This window comes from Cricetulus griseus, chromosome 3 (genome assembly GCF_003668045.3).
Source record: "Cricetulus griseus strain 17A/GY chromosome 3, alternate assembly CriGri-PICRH-1.0, whole genome shotgun sequence".
Taxonomy (NCBI): Eukaryota; Metazoa; Chordata; class Mammalia; order Rodentia; family Cricetidae; genus Cricetulus; species Cricetulus griseus.
This window is the reverse complement of record NC_048596.1, coordinates 181,129,635-181,143,707: the sequence shown is the minus strand read 5'-3', so window position 1 is coordinate 181,143,707 and position 14,073 is coordinate 181,129,635. Positions and strand designations below refer to the sequence as shown.

The 14,073-nt window shown below is 44.1% G+C and overlaps 1 protein-coding gene across 4 annotated transcripts; it reads right to left on the bottom strand.

The window, feature by feature from the left end:
* Positions 1 to 6,831: 6,831 nt before the first annotated feature.
* Positions 6,832 to 13,508, bottom strand: LOC100764100 (acylcarnitine hydrolase-like). Of its 4 annotated transcripts, none has more exons than XM_035441437.1 (12): positions 13,433 to 13,508; positions 12,611 to 12,821; positions 11,331 to 11,472; positions 10,578 to 10,711; positions 10,234 to 10,496; positions 9,362 to 9,456; positions 8,998 to 9,138; positions 8,796 to 8,876; positions 8,414 to 8,558; positions 7,920 to 8,057; positions 7,468 to 7,540; positions 6,832 to 7,018 (listed from the first exon to the last, which is right to left on the bottom strand). In XM_035441437.1, the coding sequence occupies exons 1-12, from the start codon at positions 13,506 to 13,508 to the stop codon at positions 6,832 to 6,834; spliced, it is 1,686 nt and encodes a 561-aa protein (XP_035297328.1). The 4 variants fall into 4 exon arrangements, with proteins under 4 accessions (XP_035297328.1, XP_027261562.1, XP_035297329.1 ...); XM_027405761.2 differs by having other exon boundaries at positions 9,362 to 9,460; positions 10,238 to 10,496; XM_035441438.1 differs by lacking the exon at positions 9,362 to 9,456 and having other exon boundaries at positions 10,238 to 10,496.
* Positions 13,509 to 14,073: the final 565 nt, after the last annotated feature.

Sequence of the window (14,073 nt, the reverse complement as noted above, 5' to 3'; positions counted from 1 at the left end):
TTTAGAAGAGAAAGTGGGAGATACCCTTGTACAAATTGGCACAGGAGACTGCTTCCTGAACATTACGCCAGTAGCACAGACATTGAGGTCTGCAATTAATAAATGGGACCTCCTGAAACTGAGAAGCTTCTGCAAGGCAAAGGACACAGTCAGTAAGACAAAACGACCACCCACAGAATGGGAAAAGATATTCACCCACCCTACATCTGACAGAGGATTGATTTCTAATAAGCTTGTTAGAAGGAAATTGATTATTTCTTTGAAGAGGAGATACAGCAAAAGCCAGAGCTAAGCCATCAGGAGTATTTAACAAAATTCCAGCCATTTTTTCATCATAAGGAACAGAAATTTTTGTTTGCTCTTGCTTAAATAATTGCTTTGTGTGAGACCTGTCAAGAATGACCAATTCTGCAACCATAAGCCAATACAGAGGGATGAACTTCTTTGGACTGATAGAGAGATGGATCCATTGGGATCAATTGGTCCCTAGTTGCAGAGCAACCCTGTGGGGATGTTGGGAGAAGGGATAACTAACAATGCAGGAAGAGCATATGGATTTGAGACACACTGAAGCAGAGCATTCCTAAGCTCATTTCCCACCTGGCGTGATGCTATATGTGCAGGCTCAGTCCATTCTCTAGGAGATGAAGAATCAGGATTTCCCTTAAGAATATCAAATAAAAGTCTAAGTTCTGGTGTGGGATTTCTATCACAGTTCTAAATCAATTAATGTCTCCTAGAAGTTTTTGAAAATCATTCCAAGTTTTTAAGTTGTCCTTCCTAACTTCCACCTTTTGAATGATTGCTGAATATAAGATTTGAATAGTAGGCTGAATTTTCTCAGGAGTTATAACCACCCCTTAAATGGTTAATCCATTTTTTTCACTTTTGCAAACAGATCTTCCAACATTCTATTGTTTTCCACAGAAAGCAGAAAATCATCCATGTAACATATAATAAATCTAAAAGAAACAGCTTTCTAGCTCACTTCACAGCTGTAGGAGCAAAATTTTAAAGAACTGGCAACAAAACTCCTGTCATCGACGGCAGAATTTCTGCAAATTAAATGTTGCTCCTTTGACTCTGCCTATCCAGTTTTTACCTCCAATTAGTTAATCTCCTGCCTTATTATAATTGTGCATACTACAACCAGGAGTTCTTTACATTAAGTTTTCCTTAAGTTCCCATATTTCAGGTCCCTGTTGCAAGCACCACCTGTAAGTGCCTGCAATTACTTACTGAACCAGGGTCTCCTGATATGGTTGGTGGGAATGAATCAAACTGGATTGAAGGGATCCCAGCCAGATGTAGTCTGAGACGAGTTTCTTACAAGTAAGGAGATTCTTTATACACTTATCAAAGAGATTGCAATAATGGTTGCCATGACACAATGACACAATGGTAGTTGCAAGCTAGACCTAAGTCTAATGTTAATTGTTCAACCAAGTTCTACATGCTTTGCTGAACTCTATGGTACACAGAGACACACAAATAGCCTGTATGCTTCACTGCCTGAGGGACTGCCTCTGTTTCTCAGGAATTGAAAGACACAGACAATGCCCCAAGAATTGCAGGTTCAAACCTCACAAACCATGATGGATGCATATGTATGCCTCTCAAGGCATCTAGACCTGGCCAAGTCCATGATTCTCTGAACTTACAGAACCCAGTTTCATCAGCTCAGGGATGGCACCACGCACAGTTTTGTGGGCCCTTCCCCATAAATCACTAATTAAAAAAAAATGCCCTACAGCTGGATCTTATGAAAGGGTTTTCTTAATTGAGATTCCCTTCTTTTAGATAATTGTAACTTCTGTCATGTTGACCAAACTAGTCAGCTTACATGGGATATCATATTTTATTATTTTCTATTTAGTTTGAGACAGGCTTTTGCTATGTATTCAGGCTGTCCTGCAGCTAGAGCTTCTCCTGTTTCTCTGACTCATGCAGAATGCTGTGTCCAGGCATATGTTCATACTCCCCTTCTCAAGTAATCCTGGGCCTTGTGTATGAGCAGTTACACCCATCCCTGTGGATGAGCCAGGCCATGGAGGGAGGAGATGCAGCTCTGTGCCTTCATATAGTCACCAGTGATTCTGAACTCAGGAATCCAGTAAAAAATGTGTAGTCAGTAAGGCAGATATTCCTTCATGGAAGGCTTTGGTGAGTCCTCAGAACCTCTGTCACAGGGTGAGGTAAGTATGATCTACTTATGTGGGGTTATTTTTGCCACCCTGGGGGAGGTCAGCAGAGTTCACACTTGGACACCTGGAGTGATAGGCATCAAGGGTTTCAGGTACAACCTGGAAACTGTATCCTCCAGACTCAACTTCTCATAAGGACCCAGAAAACATAACCCTTACTCTACAAACCATCTTGTTCCCTTTTCCATAGGAAAGATAATTTGTGGATTCTCAATTAGCAGTGGGGTATGGGCCTAGGACAGTGGTTCTCAACCTGTGGTTCATGACCCCTTTACAACCGTTTCACTGGTATATCCTAATACCCTCAAAAAACACAAATATTTATATTACTAGTCACAACCTAGCAAAATTACAGTTATGAAATAGAACAAGGATAATTTTATGGCTGGAGGTCACCACAAGATGAAGAACTGTATTAACTGGTTGTAGCACCAGGAAGGGTGACAACCACTGGTCTAGGAACTGTGTGCTCGAGGGTCAGGAAATTTGCCCGAAGTCATTCTGGATGGCACAAAGATGCTCCTATGACAAACAAGATGACAATGTCAGAGCTCAATGTCACGATAAAGGCATTATCAGTTTTATTATTATCTGTGAGTCAGTAGCAGCTAGAGTCACAGGGACAGCCACAACCCTCAGAGGAGGGAAATGTCATATCTACCCCTATCCCTTTTTTGAGCTTTCTGCTTGGTACCTGTGACCCATACATCTAGCTCCTGAAGGCCCCTCCACCTCACAGGCTTCTTAGTATTGATTGTCCTCACCCATCACTGACCCTCTGCGTGTCACAGGGTCATAGGGTTTGGGGTGGGCACTGGGTGGTGCACTTTCCCTTAAAGTCATCTGTCATCTCTATTAGTTTACTCCTCCATTGTCCCTGGCCACCAACATTCATAGTCTCTGACTCTCTGATGCCAGTCTGTATCCCCACACCCCCTTTATGGAGTGTTAGCATGCACAAGAGGAGAAGAAGCAGGCGTCCTTAGACCACAGCATTCAGGAAACTCTTCCAGTGGCATGATTACCTCCTAGGTCTGAGTCTGTGTTGCAGTGGATGCACCATGTTTCCCAGGAGGAAGATATTTCAGGCCTTGTCCATGCAGGATTTGTATCCACAGAGGTGTAGGCAAGCAGCTTGTTGGGGGGAAAGTGGCAGCTGCAGGAGAGCTGCACTGACGAGACAGAGCCAGAACTTATCAAGTGGTGGAAGCCATAGCTGCTGGATTTTCTCACTGTTTGGTTCCCTGGGAAGTCACAGCATGGGCTCTGGAGCCGTTCTAGATACCAGCAACCCTTACATCCAACCTAGAGTCCCCATGTTTATGGTCCTCAGATTCACAGGTCAAATGTGGCTTTTGTAGTGGGAGCAGGGAGGAGAAGCTGTGATTGTGATCCGGCTTCTGCAAGGAGGTTTGTGTTGAGGATCCCACAGATGCAGAAGGGGCAGGCATTTGAGTTTTAATTTAATCATTAGAGCTGCCTCTGGGGTTTGGCATTGTTGTCTTTCCTTTTCATTTGATTCTACACATTTTTACTTTTCTTCTTGATTTCACTCAATGACGTAATCATCAGTCAGTAGTGTGTTGTTTATTTCTACATGACTGCATGTGTTCTATGACTTTCAAATAGAAATACAATATTCCTGTATTTCTTAAACTTGTTTTGTGTCATAATACTCAATGTGGGTTTTTTTTTGAGACAGCATTTCTCTGTGTAGCCCTGGCTATCCTGGAACTCAATCTGTAGACCAGGCTAGCCTCCAACACATAGAGATCAACCCGCCTCTGCCTTTGGAGTGCTGGGATTAAAGGTATGCACCACCACCATCCAGCTACACAATCTATTTTGCAGAAGTTTTTTATGGACTTCCAAGAAGAATGTGCATTTTGTAGTGTTTAATGGAGTGTTTTGTGTGTGTCTATGAGCTCCACTGGATCTATGATGCCTTTTATTTGGATGTTACTCTGTTTTTGTGTGGCACTTCTTAAGTGCCCTTCCCCTTTTCATTTCTCCTCTATACAGTGGTTAGTATGATGGCAACTCCTACTGAGAACAAGGTCAGAGTCATTTATCCACCTAACAACCACTTTTAGGTCCTATTGGTTCCAACACTTGGACTCTCTGGATCCTCAGGGTTTATGATTACGTTGAAATACTGGGCTGTGAACAGGAGTTTCAAATCCCAGAGAACCCTGCCATGGGTTCCACTTAGCTGGGGAAGACTTTATGGAGGGAACTGTATGGGTGTGTACTTCAGACGGCCGTCAGTGCCACCTGAGAACCTGGCTCTGTCTCTCTAGTTCTCTGAAATCTAGAGTACCCACAACCTGGCACTGTGGGTCTTCCTTCTCAGGGATTTTCTGAATGTTTCCACTGGCTTGGAACAACCATGGCTGTGCCTGACTCCCCCAGTCAGTAAGGCATGATGTCAACTCAGTGTCTCCCTTTAAATTCTCTGTGCTCTCATTCCTGGCCTAGGCAAATGTTCTCTCTTCCCTCAACTTCCCCTATGAAAGAGCAGCTGGGCTTTGGGAGATGGACTTTCCCAGCTCTTCTAAAGTTAAAGACATGCACTAGATTCTTTGTGTTACTTGAACAGCCTGATGTGTCTTAATCATTGGAGCAGGAGCCCGATAATGAGCCCAGGCCAGAGTGGGAGAATCTGGCACCAGCCCTCCTGGAGAGTATCCAGCATGGACAATCAATAATCTACACTTTGACCCTAAAGTTCATGCTGTCCTGTGGTTGGTCTTCCTTGCACTGGATTTTAGTAGGAGGAGTTTCCTAACCTGGGAAAACTTGGCTTGTTGGGCAAACAGAAAGAGGTAAGGGACTAGGATATATCAGAGTCTCTAGCACAAAGAATCTGGCCTCTTACTGACACAGAGAAAATATTTTTGGAAAATTCAGGAAGTTTGTGCACCATTTGGCACTTTTGTATAATTGCATAAAGAAGGTTTTTTATTATAAAGGCCAAATGTTTAGTAATAGTAAAGAGGTAAAAATGAAAGTCATGTATATAGACTATCAATGTTTAGTAATAGTAAAGAGGTAAAAATGAAAGAGAGAAGAGGGTTATCACAATGACTATGAAGTTTGACTGGAACTGTGGAAATCAGAAGGACACTCCAATACATGGACAAGTGCTCAGACAGACAGGTAACAGCTATATCTTTTGTACATGTATGGGCCTCCTGATACTCCCATCCTTGGACAAATATCTTCCCAGGTGTGATGTGATCATGCAACTGTGTGCTTTACCATGTTTACAGAACCGTTGGAAGTCAAGACAAAACTCAGCAGACACAAAGTAACAAACCTGGTTCTTCTGGATACACACACACACACACACACACACACACACACACACACACACACACACACACACCATACAAACATTCATACAAACACATACATGCACACATTTTTTTGTGTGTGTTTTTTCGAGACAGGGTTTCTCTGTGTAGCTTTGGAGCCTATCCTGGCACTTGCTCTGGAGACCAGGCTGGCTGGCCTTGAACTCACAGAGATCCGCCTGCCGCTGCCTCCCAAGGGCTGGGATTAAAGGTGTGTGCCACCATCGCCCGGCTACATGCACACAATTGTATACATGCTCATATACAGATATTTGTGTACACAAAACACACACACACACAAAACAAATACATACCTATGAACAAATATATATGATGTATGCACACATATACATGCACACACACACACACACACACACACACACACTGTCCCAATAGAGTAGGTAATAGATATGTAAACATACTTATTGAATAAAATAATGTCAATGGCTACTTTGGGACAGAATAGATTAATCAGTTGAATGATGAGAAGGGTAGAAAAAAGAAAATATCAATGAATGGACTGATTTCGTTAAATGAAACTGAGTGTGATATTTAAACTACAGACACAACGGGATTTTCTCAAGTCCAGTGACTAACTTGGAAACCTCTATGTGATGTGTTTTGAAAATATCTATGAGTCATATTTCCATACTGAAACCTAGGTTCCAATGGAATGTTATTAAGAGTGAGGCCTATTGAAGACCTGGGTCATGAGAATTATGAAATATCCCATCTACTCAGTGAAAACATCAGGTATCATCTTTGAGTCAGAGAGTTAGTCAACACAATAGAGCAAACATGTTGGTATCTTAATCTTGGAATTCATGGTCTCCAAAAGTATGAAACTGATGAAAGAAATCACGTGAATTCACACATTTCTTCACATGGGTTTTTGAAGAACCCGTATCAATGTTCATCAAATTTCTGCTTTATTACAATGAGGGTTTTGGTTTTAGAGAAGATGACAGTGAGGATGAGAAATTAAGGGAGGAAGAAAGGGTCCTAGTACCAGTGGAGTGTGAAAGGAGATGGGTACTTTGGGGCTCACAAATGCACACTGTTATTTGAGCACTTATTCAGTGGGTCTGACTAAAGGTGACCCAGCAGGATGAAGAGTCACATGCAGAGGATTTGTGATAAATGTGAAAGAACAGACAAGTGCAGAGGTTATGTGAATGCTAGAATCAACCAAGGTTCCTCAATATGTTTTGGGAACCTCAAGTTGATCCTACCAGCAGGCAACCCCACACACCATTCTAAACACACGGGCACTACAGCTCTTTGTGCATGTTCTGTGGCCTCTTTAGCTCTTGGATCTTCTGGGGCAGAGTCTTGGTCCAGAACTGCAGCCTTCTGGCCTTCAGGGCTTGTCCCACAGCAGGCTGGATGTCCAGCTGCAGGTACTGCTCATCATGGTCCAACATGGGCCAGTAGGGTAGATCCTCACTGTTGGGGTTCCTGTGGATAGGCAACCAGTGAGTAAAGGTGAGGTCACTATGATTCAAAGTCTGATCTTCTGATTTGAGCCAGATCAGTGGAACAATTAGTCCAGTGGTTAATGAGGCTGATGAGACAGGTGTCCTGATATAGAGCTACAAGTGTCATCCATAGTTTCTGTTCCACGTAGGGGAAGACTACTTGACCTTTTTTATGTCTGCATTTAAGAGGTAAGATCTAAAGAACAGTACCATAACACTATGGCTCATGAGCTAGGTTACTGTGAGATGACCAATAACTGACACCTACAAAGTGTTATATAAATGCGCTACCCAGTACGGAAAACTCTATCATGTGATGGAAGACCCATGAATGCTGAAGAGACCACCACCCAAAAGGGAGACCTAGATAGTGACCCACAGAGCCCTATAACTCCTATAGGGAAGGTTGAGAGAAAGGTGTGTTCTCACCCATATCTTGCAAAGTTGGTCCAGTACTTCATCATCCTCCTGTTCAGCAGCTTCTCCTCCTCAGTAAGGTCAACTGGAGTTGTGAGGAAGACAAATGTTGAAGTCCACGACACTTCACACAACTGCCAACTCATGCTTTACACTCACAACCCCAGCTGTTGTCAGACCCAGAACTACTGGTTTTGTTGCCTCCCTTCTTTACTTACATTGTCCAACATCCTTGCATGCCTCTAATTGACTTCCTGCCCAATAAGCTGTCATCTCCATCACAGGCTAGACTGAGATGGGTCCAGATTCTAATTTTGATATAATTTTTTAGGCTATGGTATGGTACACATTTGATTTGTATTTTCTCCCAGAACCTACTTTTCCTCAAATGGACTGAGTGCTCAGGAATCCCTGAAGTGTCATCGGGGACCTCAGTCAGTTCAAGGAGAATAAGGAAGACTCACGTTTCGTGCCAAAGAAGAAGGACCCAAAGACAAAAGGAACCTCATCAGCATGGTCAGCTTTCACATGGGGTGGCCTGACACCCTTGAGGAAGGTGGATTGATGCTGGAACTCATAGAAGTAGACAGGGGCATGGGAACCTGTGATTGGGGACAAAGTGTGACTTAGTGGCTCCTCACCTGGAGTTTTTCTGATACATACTTGGTGACAATATATCTTGTTATTAATTTCCTAGAATCCATAAAAGTTAAATAGGAGGAGCTCCAGGCTGGAGCACTAAGCTGTGGAAAAGCCCTTGGCTATAGGGTGCTCACGGCCTTCCCAGCTTAGTTGTTTTGAGAGCGAATAGAGTATTGGTGACCCATTTCCTCCTCTGTACCTAGATGTCACTCTCCATAACTAGACATGAGACCTGGGTACCACACTGCTCCACAGTGCTCACCCATCACCTATATCTCTGAGCTGCTCTCCTAAGCCTTGTTACAGGTGTACTCACGCTGAAAATGTGCTACTTGGAGTGCAGGGATCACAAACGTGAAGTCTGCCATCATCTCTGTGAACTGTATTTGGAGGGTTTGGGGATCCTCAGTGTCCCCCATGTACTCTTCTATTAGCAGGTCACCACACTCAGGAGGCAGCATCTGCACCAAGGAGAGCAGGAAGAATGAGGCTCGGCATGTTCTCAGTTAAGTGAGCATCAGCATTTGGTATGGGGAGAATGGACCCTTAAATGAGATATGATATAAATAACGAGGTTCATTTTCTGAGATCACCCCACATAGAATAACACATATATACTGACCTTCATTCATAGAGATGCTGTCTAAGAAGGAGCTATGAGGGACTTCTCTGGATAGGACCAGAGATATCCCACTCACCATTTGTGCTGCTGCATTCTTCACAACAGCCTGCAGGTTTTCTCTCGTTATTCCCTTTATTGTCTCAGCAGAGCCCATGACCTGGACAGCAGAAGACAGCGTTAAGTGTGGAATATGACGGACTTGGATTAAAAATGCCTGGAGTTCCCACTGCTTAACATATGAGTCCCCAGGCTCCCAGAGGATTGGAAATGAGCCTCACCATGGGGAGAATCCAACTATATTCATCATTGTTGACACCAATTATGCTGGGGACAGGGTGAAAATCCACAGAAGCCAACAACTCTTGAGGATGCCTGGGTAGGAATACCCCATCTACCACAGCAGGGATAATCTTGAAGACCTAAGGGGCATTAAAAGTTAATGCTAAAGTTCAATCAGATACATATGTCGATGTCCACTGAGTTACCTCTACAATTTTCTCATTTCTTCCTAGCCTTAGTGTGCTCAGCTCACTCTGGAAGAGAATCTACATTTAGATTAGCCTGTCATGGTGTTCATATTATACACAGAACTAAAGAACACAAAGTCTAACTAGATCTTCCAAGATGCATAATTCTGCTTACCTTGGTAATGGCCAGAATCTCTGATTCACTCTTGCCTCTCAGACAGTGCACCAGGGCCTCTGAGTCCATGGTCTCACATCCAGACAGGTTAGCCACTGTCTGTGAAGGGGAACAAGTGGGAAGAAGAATTTTTGCAATTGTAACTCAATGCTATTGCCTTAAATACTACACTATAGTGTGTGTTGTGTGTGGATTGGTATAAATATAAAGTGTTCCCCATGTCCTTTTCCTCAAAGGCGACAGCCAGCAAGCAGTATCCTTTCTACCTCCATACTTTCTTCTTCTTTGGGGTAGTTTTATTTACTGTACCTATCTTTTTGTGTTTTGTGTATAAGAGAAGGACTAAATGTGTATGTGAATGTTTGTATTGAATGTTAGAAGACCAAATCTCCTTTCTTCAAGACTCCCCTTTATTTGAGACAGGGTGCCTTCTTGTTTTCTGCTGACTGAACTAGCTCAGCTGCTCTGTGAACATCCAGGGATTCTCTTGTCTGTCTCCCAGCTGACCATAGGAACAGTGGAATTACAGATGCGTGTCACTAGCTTCAGCCTCTTGTGAGTTCTGGGCATTTGAAATTGGGTGTTCAGTCTTGCACTCCAAGCCTTTTTAAAAAATCCACTGTGCCACCTCCCAAAGCACATGCATATTTATTTTTGTCAATGATGGAAGCTGCTATGACCAGTTTCATGGTCAGATACCATACTCAGCCAGTATGAAGTAAAGGAAAGTAAAGGCTAGTCCCAGAGTTTCTCAAAAATTATTGGGAAGAAACTGTTTTCTATGGTTATTGTTTTCCCCACAGAACAGAACACCAGAGCACCAGAAGATAAAGGCTGGGGGGGGCAGACTAGGACTGTGATGGTTGAGGCACTTACAGTGTAGACCTTCTCATGGGTATCAGTGATAAGGTCAGGCAGCAGGGCTACTCCACTTTCCATGATGGCACCATGGAAGAGTCCTTTAGACATGGGGGACACAACATGTGTAGACACACTTGTGCCACCTGCTGATTCGCCAAAAATCGTGACCTGGTCAGGGTTGCCTCCAAAGTGGGCGATGTTCTGCTGGACCCAGCGTAGGGCAGCCACTTGGTCCAGGTAGCCCCAGTTGCCTCTGGCATGCTGGTCTCCAGTGCTGAGAAGTGGGAGGGACATGGATCAAAGGGCTATTTAGGGTCTTCTCAGCTGCCATTGCTCAGCTCAGCCCTAGTCTCACCTGAAGAAGCCCAGAACACCCACACGGTACTGGATATTGACCACCACCACATCTTCAGTGGCTGCCAATATGGATCCATCAGTAATAGAAGCCATACCTCCAACTAGAGCACCACCATGGATCCACACCATCACCTGGAGAAAACAAGAGAGATGTCAGAAAGCTCCTAGCCAGCCCAAGCTTTGCAGGACGGCTCACTAGAGTATCAACTGCTGTACCTCTGCAGCTGCACAACTACATACAAACCCTCAGCACTTCAGGGCTTTGGTCATGGCCAGGGTCCTCTAGTAATACCACATCCCTACCATGTACCTCAGTTTTAATTAATGGTTCTATGTATACAGATATGTCATCATTATTCAGACATTTTCTAGTGGAACAAAAATGGGTGTCTCCATGGATATACAGATTTTTATTTTTTAAAAAAGGACCATCAACTCTCATTGGCACAACAGATAACCCAGAAGTAGAAATGGGGACCTCAATGTTGGGCCTTGAGCACCTAAGTGGTTCTGAGGGCTCAGGCTGTAGAATGAGTCCTGGTTTTATCAAAGTGCTAGAGCCTTTGATCACTCAGTGCTATGTGTCCCAGGTTTCAGCTGCACATTGAGGCTGAGAAGGCCTTCTTTGACATGAACGGGGCAAGGCTTTTCATCAGAGTCCACACTGTAGTGGAGCTCGGGTTGCTTTTGTCCCTTCTAATCATCGTGAAAAACAAGACTGACCCCAGGCTGACCATGTCCTGACACTCACAGGCAAGTTAGAGCCTTCATGGGCATGAGCTGGTGCATAGATGTTGAGATGCAGGCAATCCTCAGACATAGTGAGGGGAGGCAGGGTCAGTTTCATATCCTTCAAGCCCTCTCCATTCATCATTTCAAGGTTCTGCAGACACCTGATGGAAATAGCAGACAGATATTCCAAGAGATGTGCGGTGGTCAAAACCGTTGTGAGTCTGGATCTTTTCTCAGCCACCTTCAGCTGCTGCTCCTCATGATGCCATATCAACACATATTCCCTTTCTGAAGTCCTTCCCGCCAAGTTAAAGGCCATAGGCTGCATGAAAGTTGGGGTGGAGCCAGATTTCTAGGGAGTTCTCCAGTTAAGTTGGGTCTAGATATTGTTTTTTCTGAGTCTAGGATATAAGGACTTCTAGGTGTCTCTATGGAAATGATTAACTGTATGTGGTGACATTAACTGAATTGTACAAGAATATAAAATTGAGTTAAGAATTCGCAGGCATACAAGTTTTTTTCTACTCTCTGTTCCTGTTTATGGATATGATGCAATTAGCTCCTGTAATTCTCTTTCGATGTGATTTCCCTTATATTATGAATTGTAATCTGGAGCCTTTAGTAGTAGTTTTCTCCCCTAAGTTGCTTTTATTAGTACTTTATTAGCCATAGAAAACAAACTAAGATTGCAATATTGGAGTGTTGTGCTCCACAGGTACTAGAGGAATCAGTGGACAATACCGGCCTAAAGACCAGTGAGAAATCCTTTATCCCAAGTACAGGCTCTCAGGGAACTTCTTTTTTTTCTATAGTGTCTCTAGAGGGAATTAATTACATAGAGTTCCTTGGTCAATGTTGCATGGCCCTATAAATCGTTAGAGTGACTATAAGGGTGGGGTTAGCAAGTATCCATCACTGCTACACTCCTCAGGACCTGAAGTGTATTCTATTGGATTCAGGGGTGCTTTCTGCTTAATATGTCACATAACTAATGCCTCGAGATCTCTGTCATTGTGGCAGTGAACACTGGGCTCAATTTGAATCTGTGAACAATTTAATCTTTGTTTCTCTCTAAAGTACGGGAGTCTAACTTTCTATGGATTCCAAGATCTGACCTAGGAGACTGGGAAGGTTGTTCTATGCAACTTTAGCACATGCATCAGAAAAACTCGTGGTGAACTCACCCACTATAAGAGAAAACTGCTATGGCACTGAAATGGAGGAAACACTTCAGCATTGCCTAGAGCTCACAGCATCTGTTCATCCCAGCACCAGACATCCTCTGGGTCTGGAACTTACATGGCTGGATGTGAGGTCCCATCTCTCACACCACTCCATGGTTCAGGGGCTTCAGGAGGTGCAAAGCGCAGTGGTCCGACAGGTGGCTTGGCAAAGGGAATTCCCAGGAAGCTGTGGACACCAACTTTGGTGTCACTCACTTGGATAAGGCTGCCTCGGACCTGGCCTGTGTGTGTGTTCCTGATGGGGTTGGCCTCTGATGAGTCCTGACCTGTATGGAGAGATGCCATCAGGGTTAATTTTGTGCAGTCAGCTGCCAGCAGATTGTGGGAATTCTCATCCCACTGTTACCAGGGCACACAGGAAGGGAACCCAGGACCTCCTAGTTCATCTGTGGGTGCGAGTGTGGGAACTCCCCATCCCTCAGGGCCAGGAAACTTTCCTTTTGCTCTTTGAAGGGTGTCAGAGTATTTCTCTGGCCAAAGATGTCACATACTCTGAGCTATTTGTTCACATGAATTTATGATTATTGTCATTCTTTTTCAAAGGTCGGTAGTAGCTGCAGTCATAGCCATACACTGAGGTGGGGAAAATGCCTTCAGCTCACTTTTTCTTGAATTGTCTGGCACTCTCCAGAGCTCCTTATACTGAGGTGTCTCCTCAGTATGGAGTGGTCTTAGATATATCTCCTACCCTCTGTGTGCTAGTGGGCCACAAAATCTGTGGGCTTTGGTCAGGAGATTGGGAGGCACGCATTTCCCATACTTTTATCTATCTGCTAGATTCTATCATTTCCACCAGCCCCCACCCCTATGCCTTCCCTCCCACAAGTCAGCAGAATTTGGCAGCTCTGACTCTAATTGTCAGCTTAGTGAGTCTCACCCTGCACATGGAGAAGGAGAAGCAGGAGCCCAAAGGCCACAGCTTTCAGCCAGCTATGAGGTTGGTTCAGTGGCATGATCAGCTCTCAGGCCCGAGTCTGTGCTGCTATATAGGATGACCACGTTCCACAGACAGGAAGCAGAATCAGTGTGGCTTGCTCAGGCAGGAATTTAAATCAAAAGGATGTAGGCGGGAACTTGGTGTGGTGGGGCAAAGTCTTCATTGTTGGAGAACTGATTAGTCAGAAATGAAAAAGGAGTCAATGTCCAGGAGGCAGGGCAAAGTCTCTGCTATTTCTATTTCCTCTTTAGCCTTCTGTAAAGGCACATTATGCATTCTGAAGCTCTTCTGGTACACCAGGAACCCTGTCCTCCCTGGCAGAGAGCTGTAACTGTAGAGACAGAGGGCTCTGTGAGTAGGTACACACTCAGGATGTCACAGGAGAGACAGACTCGTCTGAGTGCGGCCTCATCCTCAAGACTCCTCTGTGCTTTGAAGACTCAAGTTTATTGAGCCTGCTTCCAGGGTCCCTGGTTCCTGCAACAATCTTAGGATCTACTTGGACACCTCACTGTTGGGTCATAATTGTTTGATTAAAACAGTGCAATTCTGGTGCTTTAAAAGTAGGCAGCCCCTATTCA